General features: G+C 39.0%; 2 protein-coding genes across 2 annotated transcripts; one reads left to right on the top strand and one right to left on the bottom strand.

Annotated features, from left to right (window-relative positions):
• Nucleotides 1–607: 607 nt before the first annotated feature.
• On the top strand, nucleotides 608–16,308 carry LOC145485465 (uncharacterized). Its single transcript, XM_081464131.1, has 6 exons — nucleotides 608–711; nucleotides 9,066–9,325; nucleotides 14,142–14,269; nucleotides 14,520–14,544; nucleotides 14,954–15,133; nucleotides 15,790–16,308. Exons 1-6 carry the CDS (start codon nucleotides 633–635, stop codon nucleotides 16,306–16,308), a joined length of 1,191 nt encoding a protein of 396 aa, XP_081320257.1. The 5' UTR covers nucleotides 608–632.
• Nucleotides 16,309–19,770: 3,462 nt separating this feature from the next.
• On the bottom strand, nucleotides 19,771–22,294 carry LOC145485323 (QRFP-like peptide receptor). Its single transcript, XM_081464004.1, has one exon. The coding sequence runs from the start codon at nucleotides 22,083–22,085 to the stop codon at nucleotides 21,069–21,071; it is 1,017 nt and encodes a 338-aa protein (XP_081320130.1). The 5' UTR covers nucleotides 22,086–22,294; the 3' UTR covers nucleotides 19,771–21,068.
• Nucleotides 22,295–25,647: the final 3,353 nt, after the last annotated feature.

The raw sequence follows: 25,647 nt of genomic DNA on the forward strand, positions 1-25,647 counted from the left end.
CTTGTCTTTTCAAAGTTCCCGTCGATGTTGTGGAATAAGTGACCCATATCCGGCTTTTTAGAGGCTTAGAAAAATGAAATGCTATTTGCTAATAGCATTACTGTCACTGGGCGTGTTTACCTTTCACGAAGACCTAGCATTTGCAGAGCAAGGTACGTGGAATGGTTGTGTTTTATGTTTATTTCGCAAAATAGTCTTTAACTTAAGGTTCTCCCACTGCATAATCCATTGCACATCGCGAATATTTTCCTAGTAATCCTAACTAGCCAATTTTGCGAGGTAACCACAAATTCTAACCTCACAAAAGCTGTTGCTCGCTCGATGCGATTGGAGAAAGGGATATTCAAGTTGATCGTTAATTATTCCTGTTTGCGAAGGGGCCGAACCAAAGGCTAGACGTAAATGGCATCCGTCCTAAGACATATTAGTCATCTTAGTCTTCTCTTTCATTATTTTATTTATTAAACGACATGAATAATTGATCGTTTTCAGACGTTGTAATGTCAATTTGTTCATCGCCCGAATATTGCTTTTTTCGCATTATCGAAGAGTACAGCAACTTGTCTTTTCAAAGTTCCCGTCGATGTTGTGGAATAAGTGACCCATATCCGGCTTTTTAGAGGCTTAGAAAAATGAAATGCTATTTGCTAATAGCATTACTGTCACTGGGCGTGTTTACCTTTCACGAAGACCTAGCATTTGCAGAGCAAGGTACGTGGAATGGTTGTGTTTTATGTTTATTTCGCAAAATAGTCTTTAACTTAAGGTTCTCCCACTGCATAATCCATCGCACATCGCGAATATTTTCCTAGTAATCCTAACTAGCCAATTTTGCGAGGTAACCACAAATTCTAACCTCACAAAAGCTGTTGCTCGCTCGATGCGATTGGAGAAAGGGATATTCAAGTTGATCGTTAATTATTCCTGTTTGCGAAGGGGCCGAACCAAAGGCTAGACGTAAATAAAACGCACACACTATCATGAGTATGGCTCCAAAAAGTTGAAATCCAAAAACAAAAATGCTTCAAAGTACGATGTAAGAAATCTTTTATATGTAGAGGTTCAGAGGACGAAAGAAACAAAACATACTGCAGTTGTCGGATCTCGATGTTCGTTCCAGACGTCACCAGAAGTGTATAACCAAAGCTGAATGCAAGGCTGGCACTATGGAAAACGGAGTGGTTTGTCGAGGCTAGGACTTACAACATATTTATCATTTCTCAAGGTCAAGGGCTATGATGAAAGAAAATTCTCTAACGGCACCTTAATTAAATATGAATAGATAGGTGAAATGAAGCTATAAAAGGAGTGTTATATATATATATATATATATATATATATATATATATATATCTTATTAAGTGTAAAATTTGATTTTCGTAAAACAGTGCTCAATACAGTGCTAATAAGATATATATAATGTGGGAGGAAAAACACAAATAAACTACAAGTTCATCCCTACAAGCCTGTTTCGTGGTTGCCCACTCATCAGGGGGCCACTCATCAAATCCCCTGATGAGTGGGCAACCACGAAACAGACTTGTAGGGATGAACTTGTAGTTTATTTGTGTTTTTCCTCCCACATTATATATATCTTATTAGATGTTTTGCTGTGTAGTATCGCTGTTTATTATATGGCTGTGTCTCACAAGGACTGGGAACTGCAGAATTCACGAATTTGATTGGCTGAAATCGATAATGACCACGGTCTAGATTTTCCCATCTAGACCAACATCTAGACCGGTTACATTTTGCGGTGAAAGAGTTGCAAACTAATTAATCTTATCAACCGAGCTTAGTCGGTCTGTATGGGAGAATCTTGACCTCGGTCGTGTGTACAGACCTCACTGCGTTCGGTCTGTACTCACGACCTCGGTCAAGATTCTCCCATACAGACCTCCTGTCGGTTAATAAGAGCTAAATATATTTACGAGTTTTGCCGTATTTTGACGAGCCCGTATAGTAGGGCGAGTCAAAATACAAACAACGAGTGAAAATATAAAGCGATACTACACACCAAGACATCTAATAAGAGATTTATTATCCAACTGCTGTAGTCAATAAATTCATCAGTGAAAGATGGAGAGTGTCAGAGTTTTGCGGCCGGTCCGGCAAACAAGTTTTCTACTGTACAAATAACTGTACAATATCGCTGAATATTTTTACTGTTATTTGGACGGTATTCGCTGCAGTTGGATAATAAAATGAGTTATTCCTGCAGAGAACTGTGACGTGAAATTGATAAAGCCTTGGTAGGCGTTTCCAAAACTGTTGTTGAGTCCTGACAAAAAGTAAACACATTTTTACAATTTGGTCTCCCTCAACAATTCACTTAATGATTCCATCTTGATGCGTCAAGAGAATGTCTTGTACTAGCGAAGGTTCCTCTTTAGTTTTAATGTTCATTGGCGCTGTTTAGACCAAAATCGCCTTGATAATTTCCCTGTAAACGCATGCGCTGCTTAAATCTAGCTCTGTGGAATGCGTTTGATGAATTAATTTTTTAAGGGTGGAAAAAGCGGAGATCATTTGATAAATTTCCCTCGCAATTATTTTGTGCAGTTGTTCTTCGTCTGCGTCAGTCATTTGCATACTCAGGCGGGAGGGACTGGAGAGGAGCTCAAACCCACACTTTTTATGCTGCCGATCATATTAAAATACTCTGTACTGTGATTCTTGTTTTCTGGCAAAGGGTAAAAGATATCCCTTTTTTCCTTGAGGAAGACACAGTCAGAAGTGTAGAGAAAAGAGCGAAACGCATTTTCATTACATAAAATTTAGCAGGGAAGGGAGTGAAGGGAGCTGGAGTGTTCCTGTATCTAAGCAATAGTATCGTCGACATATCTGCGGTAAAACTCAACACCCGAATTGTAATTCTCTAACCAGCGTTTCTCGTGGCGATCCATGAAAAGATTAGCTAATACAGGAGCGCCGGAGCGGAGAGCCCATGGCCACCCCATCAATTTGATCGTAGAAATTACCCAAGAAGGAAAAATGGGTCTGGGCAATGGCAATAAAAAATTACTCAGTAAGACTGTCCCGTCCTAATTTGATATCTGGGTTGCCCTTCATAATGTAGTCTACCGCTAAGTCGACAGATTCGATGAGAGGAATGTTGGTGAAAAGACTTACGACATCAAATTCCCTGGTCAAACATCTTAATTTATCCCTTTCATACTAATTAGTCTCCTTTCTTAGCTTAAATAGTTTCACACTTTTTTTGGTTCGCGCCTTCATCCTTAATTATTCTTGTTAATATCTCACTTTGTTATACTATTTATTGGATATTTTCATTTCATTTCTCACTGTACAACTGACGATGGATGATGTCCCATCCGAAACATGTATTGTCTTCAGAAACATCGTGTGTTTCACCAAAGCATCATTTCTTACTTCGTACTGCTACGAAGCCTTAAATAATAATAAAATAATAAGCCTGAGTTATAATGATAATAATAATAATAATAATAATAATAATAATATCGCTTTGATGAAGATTCAGCGTCGAACAAGATCTTTGGCTCTGAGCGACCCCGGGTCGCACTGTAACCAAAACGTCCCACCAATTAAGCTGAAAGACAAACTACAACAAGTGCTAGTCGCACGAAATTGCTGGAGAACGGACGCGATTCTGAAACTTCCATAACGAGAGAGTCAAGCGCAGATGTAGATGTAGACGATGAAAAGGTTTCCTCTTTTTGGCTTCACGAGGCATGGTTTCAAAAACTGTCTGAAAACGAAGAAGCCTTAACTTGAGCAACATAATACCAATGCCGCCGACGAAATCTTCTCAGTAAAATAAATCACGGCAGTTTAAATACAAACCTGTATAAAGCTCTTGGCAGTTTGTCGCATCTCGGACGATTTGACTGGTTTCCCTCGGACCAGAATTGTAGACGTCTGCTTATTTCAAGTTGTCATAAGCCACTGTTGTGGTAAACTGACCCACGCCGACATTTGTCAGTGCGGAGGGGATTTTTAACACCTAACCAGACCAATCTCATAAAAGGTTTTTCGTCTTTTTCTCGATAAAATAAAACTGCATACAGTGAAACCTCTATTAAGGTTTAATAGAGGGTGTCCGTAATAGAGGTTTGTAAAAAATTGCGCAATGTTTGTTAACGATTAACATTTAACGGCTACTCTGTACTATGATAAAGGGCCGGGTCGCACTAGAGCGAATTCAAATATTTCCAATTTTTTGGCGAGGAAAAAAATTGGCAAAAATTTCGCAAGCTCCAAATTTTGGCAGTGGTCGCATTAGACCAACATGTCGGAAACAAAACGTTACTGATTGAAATATACGTCAGAAGATCTATATTTCTCAATTAACTCTTCGCAGATTTTTCTCCACGCTGCATGTTCTTGACTCTCCGCTCTACAGCAACTCGTGATTTTCGGCCCATTAATTGGACGAGCAGTTTTGCTGGGCATGCGTTTGTGTTGTTGCTTGTGCCACTTGCGTCGAAGAAGATTGTCTCGCTGAAGCCGTCTCTTCAAATTGCTCCCAGTAACCGGATCCAGGGTACGAGCCATAGGAATTTTAATAAAACGCCGCTCATATTCCTCCTTCGCATCGAAATGACTGTAAAAAGCGTCAGATGTACCGGGTAAAAAATGATTTTGTCCCGCCATCGCACGCGCCAAACAGGACTAGCCGTCAAAGTTATTTTCTTGCCATAATTTTATCCAGACATCATTGTTTTAAAAGATATCACAGTTAAATGGTTAAAACAAACAAACAAACAAACAAACAAAATTGTTTGCTTTGCCAAAATTTCGAAGCCTCCGAGGCAACACTTCTGCTTCTTTGAAGATTGGCAAAATTTTGACAATCCGCAAAAATTTGGCAAGTTTTTGATACTGGGGGTTGCTCTTATTTTACGCTTCTTGTTGAAAGATTTATTACTTATACAAACAAAATTGCGACCCGGGCCAAAGTTCCATTTTGTTAAGGAAGCTATCCAGTGTTCAAGTTCCACACCTTTCATTATCAATTTTAATTTGTTTTTTAAATGCAAAAACATAACAGCAAAACAGCAACGATAATACGCGCTGTACACGGACTCTTTCATTGTTTGTGTGCAAATTAGTTATTTCTTAAGGTAATTATAAATTGAAGATTGTTTCTGGTTTCGAATAACTATTTCCTGAAGCAGATCTGTTGATTTAGACAGGACCAGCGAAAGCTTCTCATTCCCTTTTATATCTTGCATATTCGAGAAGCTTAATTCTGGCAAGGTAACAGTTACGAGAAAAAGAGTAAATCGAGGTGCCGGATATGGCTTAGATCTTTCCTGCGAATACCTCTTTTATGGTGATAAGTTTTCATGTGAGTGGCCAAAGACAAAATTAGCCAAAGAAGGATTTGATTGTGAATAGCTGAGCTGTACTTTGTGCAAGACTTTTAGGTGAACTTTGATCGCGGGCGACAATCATCAGGCCGAATATCGGTCTCATCGACAGTTTATTGACAGCTAAATGTATTGAGTTGTCTTTTTTAATCGACTACAGGTGTCCGCTTAATAGAGGTTTTTAACAATAGAAATTAGCCAAGAACAATTTATTTTAGTGTCCGCGTCCGTTTAATAGAGGTGTCCGCTGAATAGGGGTTTGTTATAAAGGGAAATATAACACGTTAATTTCGGGACCCGGCTAAGTGTCCGCTCAATAGAGGTTTCACTGCATAAGGATAAACATTTTTAGTTAGTTTACGCGCGTCTTCCAACGGAATTGGCTGAAAATCGGCAGGTATGTTCCAGGATACCTGCGTCGAAAACGGGTGTCGGGCTTTGTTTAATTTCGCCTCCGTTTCAAAGTTACGGCCTCTTTAGTAGAAGGAAACGTCCGCATTGAAAATATCAAACTTTAGGAGGGTGTAGAAAAAAACCAAACCACATCTGGAAAATCGCCGACACCCTTTTTGAGGGTGATGTGTGAGAAAACACTTCCTATGTTAATCGTGCCGCTCAGATAATTTACGCGTGGAAGCGAACCGGTTTAAGAGAAGCAGTGTTTCTGGGTATTTCTTTTTATATCACTGCGACAATAACTTTAAAGAAAATTTCAAAGATATGATTGTATTCTATAACTATTAAGCTTTCAGAAAATGTATAGGTTAATGGGGTTTTCTTTCAAAGCGCCAGTATAACAGCGCGATTTCTACACACTGTCAATCCACCAGCCATGATACCTTGACAAGAATAATTAAGGATGAAGGCACGAACCAAAAAAAGGGTAAAACCATTTAAGCTAAGACAGGAGACTAATTAGTATGAAAGGCATAAATTAAGATGTTTGACCTGGGAATTTAAAGACGACTGCTCCCAAAGGATGTACATGGCTTTCTTGATTTTCAATTGGAAGCTTGGGGAAGCAGAGTCGAGAATTTTAAAACATTCTTCTGTCCCTAATTATTCTTGTTAATATCTCACTTTGTTATACTATTTATTGGATATTTTCATTTTGTTTCTCACTGCACAACTGACGATGGATGATGCCTCATCCGAAAAATGTATTGCCTTCATTAAAGTGCCTATTAAGTAAAAAATAATTGCTGCTTATTTGAAAGGCTTTTCAAAGTAAAGAGGAATGGCGTTTTCCTTTTTGGAATCTCATTTTTCGTCTGAGAGATATTTACGTTTTTGTAAGGAAAGTGATGACGTCATAGGTGGTTCCACTAAAACAGCACAACGCTCAATCGAGAATAACTCTAGAAATATTAAAGCAGTGTTCTTTAAACTTGGCACCAGAAATGTACATCACAAAAGAAACATAATGACACCCGTCGTGCCTACGCCGCTGGTTCTGTTTTAATTAAGACTAAAATTCCCAGATTTTATCTTAATCAAGGATCATCCACTCCCAACAATCTAATGGGGAGAGTTAAGACAATATGGGAACCATGTGTGTTCCGAGCAAGACCCTCTGTCCTACTTTAAAAGGTTACAAATGGGAATATTTGGTTTTTCACGGAAAGAGACTGGAGCCAAGAGTGTTGCCATGGCAACAGCATAGTAGGTGTCATTCTGTTTCTTTTGTGATGTACATTGCTGGTGCCAAGTTTCAAGAACACTGCTTTAATATTTCTAGAGTCATTCTCGATTGAGTGTTTTAGAGGAACCACGTATGACGTCATCACTTTCCTCATTTGCACAATACAAAAACGTGAATATCTCTAAAACGAAAAAAGATATTCCAAAAAGGAAAACGCCATTCTTCTTTACTTTGAAAAGCCGTTCAAATAAGCAGGAATTACTTTTTATTTCATAGGCACTTTGAAAAATGAACTTCAAAAACATCTTGTCGCTCATCAAAACTATATCTTACTTCGTGCTGCTACGAGGCCTTAATAATAATAATAATAATAATAATAATAATAATAATAATAGCTCGTTTATATAGCGAATTAATCCATTATTTTTCCGAGGCGCTTTATAAAACTATTTCCAAAAACTACAATTTTACTCTAAGAAACTTAAAAAAGAAAAAAATTCCTTACCTCGCCATACATGAGATCTTTGCTAAAGTCAGCCTACACCATTATACTGTATAGCTACAAGCATAGTTTAAAAAGTTTTTTATATATATTCACAAGTTTACGAGTTACATTTCTAGTGTTTTTACACTATACAAGTAATCGTAATCAAGCAAATATTTTCAAGATGAAACATTATGAATTATTTCAAAATATTGCGTTTCTTTCATGGAAAGGGTTAACAGTGTTCTTGTCACCTGCAAGCCTAAATTTACGAGGAAAATTACAGCTAATGAACTGTCAATGCGATACTGCCCACGACGTTGACCTTCGGACGTACAAAATAGATAACTTAACGTAAAGTTATGCCGGCTTAATTTACGGTGGCTGAAAACAGTTTCCAGCTCTTTGAAGTGGTACTCTATGATCAAATTTAAGAATTCTAAATGTGGCCAGAAAAGCCTTTAATATCAGGGAGGTCTGGAACCCAGTATGGTGCCATGGCAACAAAAATGTTAGGGTCATATTGTGGAACACCTCTAGCAGAATCGCACTGCCAAGAATCAATTATTTCTGATTCAGTTAGCTGAGAAATCTTTGTTCATCATATTTGATCAACATCCGGTTGAGTTTATGACGTCATCACTTAGCTAATTTGCATATTTTTAAAACTTGACTATCTCTGGAACGAAAAGGGATATTTGAAAATAGTAAACAGCGTTTTTTTGTCTCGTGCAAACTACTTGTCTATGTTTCAAAATGGATTTGATTGGAAATATGCGATTTTCGTCTTACCACTTTTAAAGACTTGAAGCCACTCTTTATCAATTGATGCTACAATCATGGTATCAAAACTCTACTTAATCATTGGTAAACACGTTGTTATCATTTTCGTGACAAAATAGGTTACCATAACAACAGCATGATCCCTTTAAGTCTTATAATTCAAAAACGGCATGGTGAAATATTTATATTAATAAATTTTGATTAGTAAGTTAAGACGCCATAGGGTTCAGAGCCACATTAAAGCCTTGAAAATTTAAGTTGGCTGTGAGTCTTATGTACAGAATTTTTTAAACTTTGCCAAAACCTCTCTCTTAACCTGCTGATCAAAATTTGATAATATAAACAAAGTTTCAATGTGTCGTTTTTGAATTATGGGCCCTAAAAGCTATAATTGAGGGTGTTTTTAACAGGCCATACTGTTGCTGTGGTAACCTATTGTGTCATGAAAATGATAACAAGGTGTTTACCAACGATTGGGCGTTGTTTTGGATAGCATGATTGTAGGATCGATTGAAAAAGAATGGTTTAATAACCTATCAAAATCTAAGACTTGGAAAGTGCTGGAAACTTTTTTGAGCCACCTTAAGACACATACCATAATATTATACCGGAGTTGAATCAAATCTGTAGATATAACAAATTAAAATTCTAATCCTAATTAATAATGCTAAGAATCAAAAATAATGGAAGACTGTAAGAATGAGGCTGGTTATAAAGATAAAACCAAGGAACTCTTTCATTGATAAAGGATCTCCGTACATTTTTGATGCTCTTTTGTAAGAATTAGTTAATCTATTCGTAGGCACGTGCAAGCGACATGTCAAATTCACTACTGTAAAGGATGGCTATTCTCTTCAGGGTCACGTGATTAAAAACCTTACTCTACATTTGGATACACGTAATCCCTGCAGAAGTCAATGTGTTATGGAGAGTCATTGCGTGTCAATCAACACTGGTCCACCAATAAACAACAAAGTGATATGCGAGCTGAGTCATTCGGATTACTCTTTACACCCCGAAGATCTGAAACCACGACCAGGCTTTACATACACCAGCACTGAGGTGAGAGATTAAAATTCAGCTTCAGGAACTCCCCATCATAAATTTAATAAAACAATTAAAAAACCTGAAAGCAGTTTAGGACTTCCAAGAATTGACAGGTCAAATATTTCCTATGCATGAAGTCAGCCGGAAACAGGATTCAAACAGAAGACTTCTGCGATACTGGCACAAACACTTATCAAGGGGACTGTGTTATGAAACCGCAGCTAGATAGATACAATTATAGACCATGATCCTTGAGGGCGCTTAGCAAAGTAGCATCCAGTGACAGATCATTTTGCGCTCACAACCCATTTTTAAATTTTTGAACTCCCCTACTCCACCATTCGCCCCCCCCCCACCCCCCTAACAATCGAAAGAACAATGTCGCGCCTTTGTAAAGATCTGTTTAAAACTCATCTATGCTTCATCAAGACTAAAGAAAAGAAATGATGACAACGACGGCGTTTGGACATTTGACCTTAACTAGCGTGTATTCCTAAGATTTTTTTTCTCGCGCTGTAGTGTCTTTAATACATGAACACCGTACAAAACTCCGAGTTACAACACACACATGGCTACAACGCAACGTAATAATAATAATAATAATAATAATAATAATACGAGGCCATTTAAGGCGGGATGATAAGGAGCAGAAGTAATGTGCTTGTTGCCGTTCCTCTTTAGGAATGACTTGAATTCGCTGCTCACAAAATTGGACCCACTGTCGGACACTAAAATCTCTGGTAGACCCTGTGAAGCAAAGGTGGTCCTTAGCTTTTCAATAGTGGTGCTCGATTTGGCGGATTTCACACATGCAATGGATGTCCATCCATTTAGAATGTGCATCAACGATCATGAGAAACATCTTCCCCGTAAAAGGACCCACATGACCTACGTGTATTTGAGGTCAGGGACGGCCTGGCCATTCCCAAGGGTGTAAGGGTGAACAATGTGGATCCTTTTTGGTGGCTTTGGCAGGTGACACAGCTTCTAACCTTTTCTTCCAAACATTTGTCGATATTCTAACATGTCCTCTCTTCCCTGGCGGGGTATTATGACCCGGGGTCCCCCCAAGAGACAGCCAGCATGTACACTTAATTCCTCTCTCTCCTCGCAAAATAATGCTTCAAAGCTTCTTCTTCTTAAAGGACTTGGGAAAGCACTGGATCACGAGCTGTCCACAACTTCACCTTAGCGGTGTCTACTGGGCAGGTATTGATGGTCTCTAGAAGACGTATAACGTCCCCTGGGATGGGTGTGGTCTGTGGAGCATCCGGAGGGGTAAACAGCCAAGAGCGTCTGCGTTGCCATTTTGTTCACCCGGGCGATAGAGCAGCTCGTATTCGAATGCAAGCAAAGACAATGCTCAGGCCTGCATCCTGCTCAAGGGCATGCATTAAAGGTGTGGCTCGTTCAGGGCTAAGTAGCCCCAGAAGTGGTTTGTGATCTGTGTAGATTTTGAAATGAAGCCCAAAAAGAAATTGAAGGAACTCCTTCATTGCAAAAGCTACAGCTTGTAACCCCTTTATCCAAGTGGCCATAGTTTCTCTCTGTTGTGGAGAGTTTTCGTGAGGAATATATAACTAGTTTCTCTGAGCGATCTTCCATAACATGGGCCAGCACTGCCCCAATACCATAAGGGGAAGCATCGCAAGATACCACCAACTATTTCTTGGGGTCATAATGCATTTGGAAACCTGATGATCGGAGCCGATTCTTGGCCTTTTCAAACGCCTCTTGCTGCTTTGTTCTCCATTTCCAACTGGTATTTTTCCTCAGTAGCTCCTGCAGTGGCTCTAAGGTTGATGATAACGTGGTCATAAACTTGCCATATAAGTTTAACATCCCCTGGAAAGACTTCAACTCAGAGCGTTTAGTTCGAATTGGAGCCTCCTTGATGGACTTCACCTTTGCGTCAACTGGGTAGAACCCTTCCGCGTCAATGACGTGCCCCAGGTACTCCAAAGCGGGCTTCATAAATTGGCACTACTCAGCTTTAAGTCGCAAGCCAACATCAGAAATAAGCTCCAAGACTCTCTCAATGTTTTCTAGTTGCTCTTCAGATCAGGGCCCCGTGATAAGAATGCTATCTAGCAGGACTCCTGTTGAAGGGATTCCTTCCTAACTCCATACGGAAGACGGTTGTATCTGAAAAGGCCTTTTATATGTGTGTTAATTGTCAGAAAATCCTCTGAATCCTCATCTACGAGCGTCTGTTTATACGCATGGCTCAAGTCTAGCTCGGTAAACGTACAGGTCATCAAGCTAAGAAATAGGGTAGCCATCCAGTTTCGATACCTCATAACTGGAACAATGGGTGTGGCCCTTTCGGAATATTGGACGCGATGAATGGTCCCTACCTTCTCCTGAATGGTCCCTGCCTTCTAAGTCTTCCCAGGTCTTGTTCAATTTTCTCCCTCAGAGAGTATGGCACTGGTATGGCTTTATGGCAAATGGAATGGCTGAGGGATCCACGTGTATTTGGGTCTTTGTACCCTGTAGGGTCCCCAGACACTTTCCAAACGGTGGAGCATGTTTCTGCGGAATGTCTTTAAGCCGATTACCGTGCAAAGTAAGCTTCTAAATCCTTTCCAATTGAGCTTAATCTCTTCCAGCCAGTTCCTACCTAACAGAGCTGAGCCTTCTAGGAGAAGTGGGAGGGAGTATTCTTGCCCTTCGTAGCTTACATCAGCTGTTCACGACCCTTTGGGTTTGAACTCTTCACCAATGTATTTACGGAGGACAATTCTTGATTTCTCCAATGAAAGGGCACTCTTCTCTGAAACAAATTTGTCGTATGTTCTCTCAGTGATCGCTGACAAAGAAGCCCCTGTGTCAACTTCCTTTTCCAGAGGTTGCCCACCAACACTTAGTTGTACTTTGTATGGTGCGGGGCGTTTGCTGCCAAAGGAAAACTAAGAATATGTGCCCAGATCCCTTTTCTCTCCCCGGGGTGTTCTCTTCTCCCTCTGGTGGGTAGTCTGAGGAGTATCTGACTTCTTATTTGTACTAGGTGGGGCTTGTTTATTTTTCTTTCTGGCCTGGCACACTCGAAATAAGTGGCCTAACGTGCCACAGCCATAGTATTTCGCATGCTTGAAATGACAGCTCTCTGGGTAGAGATGACCGTCACAACGATCACAAATTATTTCCCCAGCCTTCTCAACTTTAGGATTTACCTTGTTGAGAGGATCATCTTCTTCTTGAGAGTTTCGAGACACCTTTTGTCTGAGAGAACCAGATCGAGCGCTTGCTTAAGGGTTAATTTCGGTTCAGCCAGTAACCGACGCTGTATTCTGATGTTGTGGACAAAACATTCAAGTCGATCACGTAGCATTTCATCTAATTTTGCCCCAAATTCACAGTGTTCGGTTAGGCGTCTTAACTAAGCTAAAAACATCGCAATTGTCTCACCTGGTTGTTGGGAGCGAGTGTTAACCTTGAGCTGTTGTACAATGGTCGAAGGTTTGGGCATAAAATGATCCTGGGCGAGTTGCGCTAAGGCCTCAAAGCTTTTATCCTTCGGATCTTCCGGAGCGACAAGACTTCGTATGAGCTTCTAGGTTTTGGCTCCCACGCTAACCAGAAAGATGGATCTTTTATTGACAGGATCCGTAATCTCGATGGCTTCGAAGAAGTGGTTTACACGCTCTATGTAATGGCACTAATCTTCCGTTTCGCTATACTCATCTAATTTCCTAAACGTAGGCATTTTCGGTGCAAACTTCGATTCCCTCTTGTCTACCAGATCATGGTCGTTCGATCGTGTTCCACGTCGCCAACAATGTAGTGTCTTTAATACATAAACACGGTATAAACTCCGAGTCACAACGCCACACATGGCTAGAACGCGACGTAGTTTGATCGTATACGATCTCGAGTCACGTGACAACTCCACTAGTCCCAGGATTCCACACGCGCCCCTTCTTTTTCCATACAGTTTTAGTTTTATTGGAAACATATATCAATCGCTCGGGAACGTTTCACCACATTTCCAAACACCTCGACATTGGTCAAAAATACTCCGTAGCGGGTCCTATTTTCAACTCTCTTCTTGGTGTTTCGACTTTTGGTAAAACACGGTCTCCCGTGTTTGATATATTTCGTAGGGATCAATGATGATGCATTAGGCTCTTCCGGACAAAATACCGCGGATCAATCACAAGTTCCCTCACTTAGAAGTTCTCTCGACAGGATGCACACTAATCAGGCTGGTTATGGAAAATAAATATTCTACATGTAACTGCGGCGTAATAATAATAAGATCTTTAAAAATATATGTCTTGGACAGCTTTCACTTTCTTTGGCATCGTCGCCACAGAGTTCGTGCGTTCAAACCCGTTGAAACCTGAAACAGTATTTGAAATAGTATTTAAAGTTAGCTTTGTTAATCATACTTTGATAATTGCTAAACAGTATTTATATTCTTGCAGACGGAACAAATCTCTCCCTTCAATTAAAATATTATTAAAATTCCAAAATTAAAATGATTCCCCAGCTTGAGACAATTATCGCAAAATCAAATAATAAATTAAAAGCTCACAATATGAAATAGGGCGAGTAAAAAACAATTAGATTGATATAGAATCTTGTGTTGTTGCTGCGCTGTACTAGTAGTATATCTAAAAGTAGAAGAGAGTTAACTGAGGTGTGTGTGCGTGTGTAAATGTATGATGTACCGTGTCTGTTTGTTTATGAATTATGTGTGTTTATAAAAAATTGTAAGTAACCTCAAATCAATAAAAATTAATAAATACAAAAAAAAACGTAAAAAGAATTAAAAGTTAGCTCTTGATACAAAACTGACTTGAGTCTTGTATTTTGCTTTCATCAGAACGCGTGCTCTAGCAATCCTTGTGTTAATGAAAGGACCTGTCTGAATGGATTTACTGACAAGAAATACCATTGCGTGTGTCCAGCTTACCTTACTGGAGAAAACTGCGAAATAGGTAAAAAGAGGGAGTACTTTACTGCCTTCATAAACTACTTTTGCACCGTTTCTTAATAGTACTAGAATCGTAGATCTTAAAGGGAAAAATGCACTCTAAACACCAGTAAAATCAGTTTAAACTAAATTTCTTCGGACAAGACCAAAACGCATCGTTTTGTTAACATTAGTTCTTTAAGTCAGCACTGTTACAACAACATTCTTCTAAAGACAATAAACTGAGGAAAATGTGGCTATTAATGCATTGTTATTTTCTTTCGTCAGCGTTATTTCAGACCTGCAGGGAGCTGTATGGCAACTGTAAATGGTAAGTAGTAGATTGAACAGAATATCAGTCAAACGCACAGAAGCTGTATGCGTTTGGCAAATTTAGTGATGGAGATACAAGAGTGGACACAAATTTGCTAAACACGAAACTCGCTGAAATCGTCGATGAAAAATAATGTTAAAACACAGTCTCTGTTTTTATTGCGAAGGAGTTCGAAGATACAGTTTAAGTAAAATAGATCGCAGGGAACTCGAGGGTGGATAAGTGGATAAGTTGGCATACAGCTGATGAACAAACTCAGAAATATTCTTTGTGTCATTTACCCATTTTCCCAGGAGAAATCGCCACGTCCTCGTATTTATTAAAAGTGGCAATTACACGCGATAAAAAAATCTTATAAATGAAATAATATGTCTTTTCGATATTTTAGGAGGAGGCGATTCGCGTTTTCATAAATATTTTAATGTTCATCAGGTGTAAAAGGAACAAAGCTTATTCCCTGAAGCTGGGATCTGCAACAGTTCCTGTCTATTGTCACATGACTGATGATGACCTTGGCTCATGCGGAGGTGGTGGATGGACGCTGGTCATGAAGATCGATGGTAACAAGGTAGTAAACAACATTCCACAGTTGAATAAGCATTACATGTTGTTATTTTAATGTATTGCTTTCCGCGCGATTTCCAACAAAGTAAATAATTAGTTTGGATTTAGCGTCACCCCGAGTAATAATAAATCATTTCCCCAGATCAAATCAAGATCGTTTGTTCAAGTATCAACTGTCCTCACGGAAAAGTACTTTTCCATTTAGAACACTGGTCACGACACAAAGTAAATTAATCAATCTAATGAGATACTGTCCCTTATTCCTGTGAGTAGATAAAATCGTCAGGTTCCTTGAAGGAAAGCTTAAACAAGAAGACTTTTCTCTCTGCACATTTTCTGCAGTCCTTATTGAGTGGGACTGCTTATTTTTAGGGGTCATTCCTTTATTTCTAGTTTTTCTGTTTTTTTGTTTTTTTGTTGTTTTTTTTTGTTTTTCTTTTTTTGCTACACTTTATTGCACTTAACCAGTAATTCTTCCAGAGAACTGAGTGAATTTTGACTTAGATCGTCTTAGCACGGGCTTAGTCTCAGTCCTGGTGCTGGATTATAGAGAAAATTCATTAACACTATTTTTCTGCTGGCACGAATCGAATGGAGTACAGTCATTTCGCAGCAGCATTGGCTAATTTCAAAACTGTTTAATTTTTTTTTTCCACAAAGAGAACTTTCCATTACAGTTCCAGTCTTTGGGTGAACCAAGAATCATTCAACGTTTCTGAGGGAGAGACTGGGCTTGACTTACAAGAGACTAAGCTACCGACCTACTGGAACACACCCTTCTCCAAGATCTGCCTTGGTATGAAGATCGGCCATCAGATCAACTTCATTGTCATCAACAAGCAGGCCAACTCTCTGTACTCACTGATCGCTGACGGCCAATACCGCAACACCTCACTAGGCCGTAATACGTGGAAGAAGCTGATTGGTTCACAGGCCTCCTTACATTTGAACTGTAACAGGGAAGGGTTCAATGTTGTTTCTGACACTGATTGGATGTCAAAAGCAAGAATCGGTTTGCTTGGTAACGATAATCCCAACTGCTACAGAAGTAAATCTAGAATCGGGTTCGGTACAAGAGGATATCCACATGACGATGTTACCTGTGGAAACACAGCTATCAACGGACCAGATAATGGAGACAAACGCATCGAAGCAATGGGATACATTTTGGTGCAGTGATAAGGAACTGATAAATTGAACTTGATTTTTTGTCTTTGTTGCTGTAGTCGATTAGAGTCGACGTTGAAAGGTAATACCTTAGTTATACGTGACGAAAAAAATAGGTATTTAACACAAGCAGAAATTTTTTAGCTTAAGAGGATCTTGTTACCGGCCTGAGAAGCAAGTATTCCTATACCTCAGGATGACATAATAAGCAATTAATTAATCAATACTGAAGGAAATTAAACTTGTCACAAAAGAAGTAAGAAATGTTTTACCGTTAGTGTTACTTACATGTAGTAACAGCTTAACTTAAAGAACCGCTTTGCTTAATTTTATTTATCTATTTTATTGTTTATTTTGGGCTGCTGTATATAATCATACAACTGCGGTGGTATTGAAGTGGTAATTTAATTTACGTGTATAGAAGAGAGTAAAGTTTGTGGTATCAATAAAGAGTTGTCATCTCACGTTTTGACTCATTGTAATACGTTGAAGACATCTGCCGAGAGCAGAGAACGCTTTTTATAGTTTTGTTATGAATACTGATTACGGATCTTTAATATTCTTAAGTTCTTAGTTTACCAGGAGTCCAGTCCAGTTGCCTCGGATTCCAGTTGCCTCAGATTCCAGTTATTCAGAAATGAAGACTAATATCCAGTCATGACGTGGTTTTTGCTCGCAGCCGAGTTCCATTCCCCCTCGACAGTGTCTCATAGGCGCGAGGACTAGGTACGAGAACTTTAGTTTTCGTTTCTAGGCTTTCCCCTTTTAAGGTGGCTCAAAACAGTAACATTTCCGCGAGACGCCTGGGCTCTAGCGTGCAATTCAGCACGAGGCATCACGCGATTAGACCTTCTAGAAGTCTTTTCCAATCATTCTTCCCTGGCCTGTCGCTCGCGCTTGCCCTCGCGACTTCGTCGCTAGAAGATTACCCTCTCGCTTCGCTCGCGGGAGGTAAAGAAGTCAAGGATTAAGAAAAGGCCGACTTGTGGCAAATCTACACGCGATCAGCCGAGGGGTCGCGAGATTTTAAGGACGTTCGCGCTAATTGTTTCTGCGCATCCTTACTGCGCACGCAAATTCACACGCCACTTCATGCATGAGAGCGCGCGCTAAGTAATTAAGTGAACAATGAGAGGGCAGATGGCCACTGCTATAGCTTTGCCTGGATGTAACGATCTTGGACGTTGACCCCTATTTTTCTTTTGATGGATCATTTTCTCTACCGTTTTCTACGTTTAGCGAAACAATGAAGAAACTCTATTGACTAGAAGTTTGAGTTTTTTGCAAAATGCACCATCGAATTCAGTTCTTTTTAGCTCATCGTTTATCTGTGCGACGGTTTCAAATGCCTCTTGAAGGGTTAAGTTTTGTGAAAACGATGGTAACATTTGGAATTATTTACGCAACAGATCCATTTCTACAAAATATGACTAAGATCGTTTGGCTCCGTTGACTCGCCTTCGATATTTTTAGCTATAAACCCCTGTAGACCATGCTGAATTAAGTGCACCAACTTTTTCAAATCAGGGTAGTTTTCCACACGCTTTATCTTTGAAACGAAGTCGATGACCTCCAATTTTTTTTTCTGCATTTCTGATACAAGTAACTCATTATCTGACTGCAGTAGAAAATTTAAAAAAAACCTATTGACCGGAAAATTCTTAAGTTTGCAAAAATCAAAACAAAAATGGCAGCGCGAAGCGTACTTTCCGCCAAGTTTAGTAAGCTGTTGGCGTTATCAGTTATTTTTACCCTGGAAAACAGCCATCCTTCGGGCAATTTTAAAGGAAAATATCTTTTTAAACTGCTGTGCTGGAACGTAAACGAAAATTGTGATGTTGATGTTGCGATCGATCGCGGCGGCTATAAATCAAAAAGACAGCGTTCTTTCCTACTTGGCTAGTTTAACCTTCGGGAATTTATGGTACTCTTCTTTCACCGCTTATGCTGCTAACGACAACAGCCAAAAATAAAACACTATTCGCGTTTATTCGCGTGGAATTGCGGGCCTTGCCGATCAGCGGACCGCCTTCACGTGTGTGCAAGGGGCGAGCTTGCAAAGTCGAGATTTTAATTTGCGTGTAGAACGTGGGCGAAAAATACCTTATCCATCAAGCTAATATCTCAAAAACTGATGCGGTGACCCTACTTTTTAATGCAAAAAAAAATATTCAACAGCAAAAGCGAAATGCATATGCGAAATTGTAAAAAAAAAATGTGGAGTGGAATTTCTCCAACTTGGAAATTTTTCATATTTCTTTTTTTAACAAAAACCAACTCAATAGAATTTTTATAATTTTGCCTGTTTCTTCTTCTGTGTGTAATAAAAAGATTTTTATGGAAAAATATGGGGTCACCGGCTTAGTTTTTAAAATAGGTGCAATTGATAGTAAAAAGTGGGTCAAGTTTGTTGCTGTGCAACAGGACAGTGCAACCTTGATTTATGACTTAAACATAATGAAAAGTACAGTGGAGAGTGACGTTAAAAATAGCACAGCCATTCAAAACAGTACAGTTCCAAGCCTGAAAAATCGCACCTAGTTTAACAAGTCTCAAAAAAGCAGAAAACTGTTTTGAGCCACCCTAAAAGACACAATTCTCCTCTATTTCAGTGCTTTGACATCAGTTGACAATTATCGACGGAGAGCCAGACAGTATACACTGTATTAACTCGTAGGTCGACTTCGAATAGCTAAGTACTACTACGGAAAAAGTGATTCTTCTTTGCAAAATAGCTGTCCCTATTGTTATCACAGAACAATCAGTAGCTGCTTACTTTAACACATAAAACCTCGAAAACAAAAAACATATCCGGTGAAATAGAGCACTAAAAAGTCAAGTTTTGTTCCCAAATTTTGATAGTAGTTTTCTTTTGCTGCCACCTTTTAAGCGATGTTTTTTTCGGCAATTAAAAATCGCTTTAATAGTTCTGGAGAATCGCGCTTCCGTATTCAATACGAAACGCTTTGAAAGGTTTTGTTCCCAAATTTTGAAAGTAGTTTTCTTTTGCTGCCACCTTTTAAGCGATGTTTCCTTCGGCAATTAAAAATCGCTTTAATAGTTCTGGAGAATCACGCTTCCGTATTCAATAAGAAACGCTTTGATTCCAAACGGCAAAGAACTCGTTAAGAATCGGTATATTAAAGCAAGAAATAGTCTTATATTATGAAAGTTTCTCATTCACTTGTCAAGGGTGTATTCGTTGCAAAATCAATATTATTATAACTTTACTTAAATTCGTGGCTGAAAGGAATCATTAAAAATCATTTACATTATAGTAGGTTGTCAAAAGAGACGATTTTGTTTGAAATCTCGTTAATTGACTTCCTGCTCATTTGCTTCGAAGAGTTGATTCATTAGGCCATATATGGTGCCGTTTTATCTGTAGCTGTTGTGTAAGCTTTTCACCCGAATTAATGTTTCTGCGGAAGACAAGGAAATGAGTGAAAAACACTTCACACGCAGTAACTGGGGCTATCTCTCTTTCAAGCTGGCTTTTTGCGCACGTAGTTTGACCGCGATCAAAGAAGTTGAACAAAAACTCATTCGTTGGATCATTTCATTAGAGTTACATTTCCTGCGGTTGAAGAGACTGTGTACATGTGAAAAGAAAAGAGCTTCAAAACGCATGCGATTCACGGTCCTCAAACCTTTAAGGAACCTTATAGAACCCTAAGATCTCTTCACCGTAGGTGGTTTTTATAGTAAGGCTGGGGAAAAGGGATTTGTGAGCGACGGAGAAACACTTAATTTCCATGAGTATTCACGCTGAGAACAAACGCTCAACCCTACCATTCCTCATCGCATGCATACAATGTACTATCCATCTCTCTGTCTTCACAAAGTGCTCAAAAACTTGAGTAAACAATACACAGATATAAGCGACAACTGCTTATTATGACTGCTTTGAAATTTTCTTTTCTTTTAATACAATCAAAATAAACTTAACGACACTCCTCTGGTGCTGGCGTGACTTTTCGGTGACAATACAACTAACATTACATACATATAAATGTATGATAGATTCTTATGCAAATTAGGGGATCTAAATGGGGAGCGTAATGTCTGGAGTATTGAAAAGGGTGTTAAAGAAATTCCACCCTAGTGTAAGAGTTTTTTTCTCCGAAGTTTTCCTTCTCCCTCTGCCATCTTCTTTCTTGTCTTACTCTTCATACATTTTTTTCCTGATCGTTTGGAGTGATTTTTAAGCCTTAAGAAGTCGAGAAGTCCAAGTGTCTATAGCTCATTTGGTGTAAAAGATGGAACTTTTCTTTAACAACCTGCTCATAAATCTGCTCATATTATGTATATGTCTATAAAATAGGAAAAAAATATAATGAAAATTAAATTTCGTCATTACAGTAAATGTTTAATAATATGAGAATGATAAAGATGCTCATGGAGGTAAAATCTAAAAGAAGAGGAAGACTTTGTTGTCAAGATTGCTTCAGATATTTACTAAGGACTACCTCTAGTGTCATCAGAGTCCATAGTCACTTTCAAGGAACCCGAAAATTCTGTGTTGGTTAAAACAATTTTAAGTCGAGACATTGGTATTTGTAATATATTCCACCCGGAAAGTCTTAAACCGACTTTATTGCATTCAGTTGTTGGATTTTGCAAAACTGAAACGTTTTTTTATCATGGATAAGTCCAGAAAATCACCTGGCTTCTCCGTATTCAAGGTTTCGTTCGAGAAATCACATGGTGCGTATGACTAAATTTGGTTATTCCCCTGACTTTGAATGTTGTTTTGTTTTGTTCACGGCCCTCTAGGAAGGAATGGCGAAGTTTGCCTTAACCTTAAATATTCGACAAAACAACTTGTCAAGGAGACTTCTAAGACCTTGGCGATAGTTTCCACTGAAGATAAAACAGATACAAGGGTTCATGGCACAACTTGCGCTGGCAATAATCTGGACAACAAACCAATAGCGCACGGTGCCACATGAAGGCGAACTAGTGTGGTCCCACCCGAAGGTCGAAAGAAAAGTTAAAACACTGACAGGCAACCAGCATATTACAAACACTGAAACAATGGTAATGGCCATCTTTAACACGTTTCTTTGCTTTTTTGCCCGTAGGTTTTCAGTGTTGATCGATTGCTCGCCTGGGAACTTCTGTGTCTTGAGCTTAAAAAGAATGATTGAGTAAAGAATGGTCATCAATGCAAAAGGGATAAATACTTCTATTATAGACAGCACTATAATGTAATTTTGAAAAAAATGATATGAAGAATCATCAAAAACTTCATTCCAACGGACCTCACAAGCCAGCTTTTCTGGATACTCAACAAATTTATAGACCAAGTAATGTGGAAACTGGGTAGTTATCGCGAAGATCCATGTGACAAGAATCAAGAAAGGACATAACTTTGGACCGATTAGTGCTGAACGGAGGGGAAATACCACAGCTCCAAATCGATCCACTGCTATCAGAACCAGGTTCTGGATAGACACTGCAACGGAGACAACTGTTGCGAAGGAAACTATTTTACATAAGGTGTGGCCAAGAGTACCATGTATCAGCCATGAGTCGCTGTTAAGCCCTGTTAGTTCCCATGTAAAGGCGAAAACCGAAAAGAGCAGATCAGACATAGCCATGTTAACGATGAAAAAGTTAATAGTTTTTCTCATGGTTTTGGTCTTGTAGACAATTATTGCGACGAAAGAATTTCCAGCAAGCGAAGCAACAAGAATAATGCTGTAAGCAACGGTACTTCCGATATTTACTGCTTTCAGACTATCGGGACTGAGACAGTTCGACGTTGTGTTCATGCTTAGCAACATTGTGGTAGGGTTGGTGCGTTATTTGCCCAAGATCTTGGCTAAAAATTCCACTAAAACTTGTAAGAAAACAGGTTCAACACATTGGACGTAGCCGAGCGACAGCTGCTAATCAGGGGCAGCAGACGATGTGATGAAATAGACTGTTTTGCATTTATATAGTTTTTTGCCGCTTTATTTAATTTCCACCGAAATAACGTTATTGACGTTGGAGTAGGGAAATTGCCACGGATGTTATAACTGTAGAAAGGAATTATGTTGCAAAGTCAATAAGAAAAATATTAATTTACTCTGTTTACAGAAGAATAAGTGATTTCTTTTCTTTTTTCAAATGCGATCTAAAAGAACAACGTGAAAAGCAATCTAATTCACTGTTGGTCCAATCGAGTACCGAGAGACCTGACATTGTTAAAATTTCGAGAGTGCCTTCTTGCGGGATTGCTTATAGTTTTATTTTTCAGTGTTCTCCATGCTGTCAAAGATTACAGAGCAACATTGAGATGCGAAAAAAATCAAGGGGAGAGAAAGATCATGTGACTAAACTAAGGCGCACTCAATTTTCGCGAAGCCATAACTGTTATCACTCAATGTTTTCACTTTTCGCTGTGTAATCTGTCAGGATTAGGACCGATTCTGTCCAGGACCGTTGTATGTCTAGTGTTCAAACTATTTATTCACTTATTTGATTCAAAATATGTCTGACCCATTTTCCCAAGTATGAACCTTTTTTTTTTCAAGTTTGACCCTTATTTCCAAGTGTGTCCCCCTTTTACCAAGTTTGGCCTATTTTTCAAAGTGTGACCCATTTTTCCAAGTGTGACCCATTTTTATAACCGTGACCCATTTTTCCAAGTGTGACCCATTTTTACAAGTTTGAACCATTTTTCCAACTGTGAACCATTTTTCCAAATGTAACCCATTTTTCCAAGTGTAACCCATTCTTGTAAGTGTGACCCACTTTTCTAGGTGTGACCCATTTTTCCAAGTGCTACCTGATTTTCCAAGTGTGGCCGATTTTTCCAAGTGTGACCCATTTTTTGAAGTGTTACCTTTTTCCAAATGTTTCCTATTTTTACAAGTTTGACCCATTTTTACAAGTGTGACCGTTTTATCCAAGTGTTACCCCCTTTTTCCAAGTGTGACGCATTTTTCCAAGTGTGACCTATTTTTCCAAGTGCGATTCGTTTTTTCAAGTGTGACCCATTTCTCCAAGAGTGACCCATTTTCCCAAGTGTTATCTATTTGTCGAAGTGTGAGCCGTTTTTCTACTTGGTACCCATTGTTCCAGGTGTGACCCATTTTTCCAACTGTGACCCACTTTTCTAAAAGTCACCATTTTTTAAAATGTGACCCATTTTTCCAAGTGTGACTCATTTTTCCAAGTGTTGCTTACTTGTCTAAGTGTGATCCTTTTCTCCAAGTGTGACCCATTTTTCCAAGTTTGACCCATTTTTACAAGTGTGAAACCCTTTTTTCCAGGTGTGACCCATTTTTCAAAGTTGAGCCACTTTTCTAAAAGTGACCCATTTTTCAAAGTATTACCTATTTTCCCCAATGTGACCCATTTTTCCAAATGTGAACATTTTTTCCAAGTGTGATCCATTCTTTCAAGTGTGGAACTCCCTGGACAAGAAAGTAGTTATCAAATTATTTCTTGGCAACTACTTAAGTTGAAAAAGGAACTTTCAGCAAGGTTTGATAAATTTTTGTCAGAGTGAATAGTGATCATTTTTTCCTATAATTACTTAGCAGAGCGAACACCAAATGATCTAATAAAGAAGGATGATGAATCCACGCATCGGCTCGCAACATATTTTGTTCCAGACACCTGATAGGGACGCCGCTTCACAAGTATTAGTTGAAATTTCATCATAATCTAAATAAGAAAATCCGTTGTTGAAGTTAAGATATCATGCCTCTATTGTTTTGCTCAATAAATCTTTTGTTTAGTGAAGCTCCCCTTGCCGTACGTCTTCGTGGTTTGCTTAAGCTCCCAATAACGGGCGAACGCCAAATAATCCAACAAAGAACGGTGATGAATTCACGCAACGGGTCTCAACACTTTTTTTTTTCAGCCATCAAATAGTGTTCGTTGAAATTTCACTAAAATTTAGATAATTAAATCTGTTATTGAAGCTGAAATATCAGGGAGTGGGGAAGGTGCAGAGCAGTGGTGAAAGCATTTATATCAGTTCCACCAATGTGGCCCAGTTTTCAACTAATCCCGCTCACGGAATCATCTGTGGGTTGAGTTTGTTGTTGGTTCTTGTCCTCAAATATTAGACCTTTTATTCCTATATGACTGGCATTAAAATAATCATTTTGTTTTTGGATTGAATCATTAACAGCCGAGAAATTCGCAATTATGTGCAATGTGCTCACACATTCTCTGTAATGGTGTTCCCATACATGCTCTGTAATTTAACAATATATTTTTCTAGCTTGAGTAATAGAGCTAGCTATAGATCTGAAATTTAGCAGACATCATCTCTGCATTATTCACTAATTAATTTGTTTTTGGATTGAATTTTATTTGTTTCTATGTCTCGATGTGCTGAACGATATCATGAGTGTAACGGTCACAATGATGGTCTTTCTAGCAAGCAGACTCTAACTTGGAGTTACCACTTGTGAGTCTCTAGTTTAGAATTTCTCTTATGAAGCACGAAATTCCAAATCAAAATTACCGCTCGCAGGTTATGATTCTCTTTTCTCTAAGAATCAATGTGTCATTTACCACAGTTATAGGTCAGTGTTAAATGTACCATGCGGAGTCCCAATTGATGGTCCTCCCAGCGAGCCTCTGAGTCTCTCAAGTACGAAATCCCAAATCAGCAGAATTCCCGCTGGTAGGCTATCGGGTTCTTCTTCCTGTAAGAGTTAATATGTTATCTACCAACAGTTAGGTTAGTCTTAATGGATAAAGTCCACCATAGAAGGTAGAACCACATCACCCGTTTAGAGGCTTTGGTCTCTTTATCAGAAACGATGAATGCCTTTGAATGTGTCATCTACTGCTTTTAGAAAGCAAATTGCAAAGACATCTCTTTTTCCCAATAAGTCTGTTCGTGTTTCAAGTGATGTAATTCTAATAATGGTCACATTGACAGTTCTCCTAGCGAGCAGACGCTCTGGTTTGGAATTCCTCGCATTAAACGTGGAATTCCAAACTAGATCACCTCCTCACAAGCTTTGTTTCTCCTTCCAATAATAAATGATAAATTTTCTGCAAAATCACTCGGTTTTCTCCATGCGCGTGTTGACTACGTGTGCGAAATAATATCACTTGTAGTTTCTGGCATGAAGCGAGAAATCCATCGTAGGAAAAACGATGGCGGCTGCACATTTTACCACAATGCCCTGAGAGCCTACCACAGCCTATAAGGCACAAAGAAAGCCAATTTCTTTTACAGTATTCGTCCCTGTTCCAAGGACATTAAGTAGCCTAGGTTTGAAGATTTTATAACGTTTCCGTACGTTTTAGTGAACGTTATTAAGGTTTTCGTGCGCTAGGAACTATGGGTAAATGCACCAGTCGCCATCTTTATTTCTACGGAGGATTCCA

The sequence above is a fragment of the Orbicella franksi genome, chromosome 4 (genome assembly GCF_964199315.1).
Source record: "Orbicella franksi chromosome 4, jaOrbFran1.1, whole genome shotgun sequence".
In the NCBI taxonomy this organism is placed as follows: Eukaryota; Metazoa; Cnidaria; class Anthozoa; order Scleractinia; family Merulinidae; genus Orbicella; species Orbicella franksi.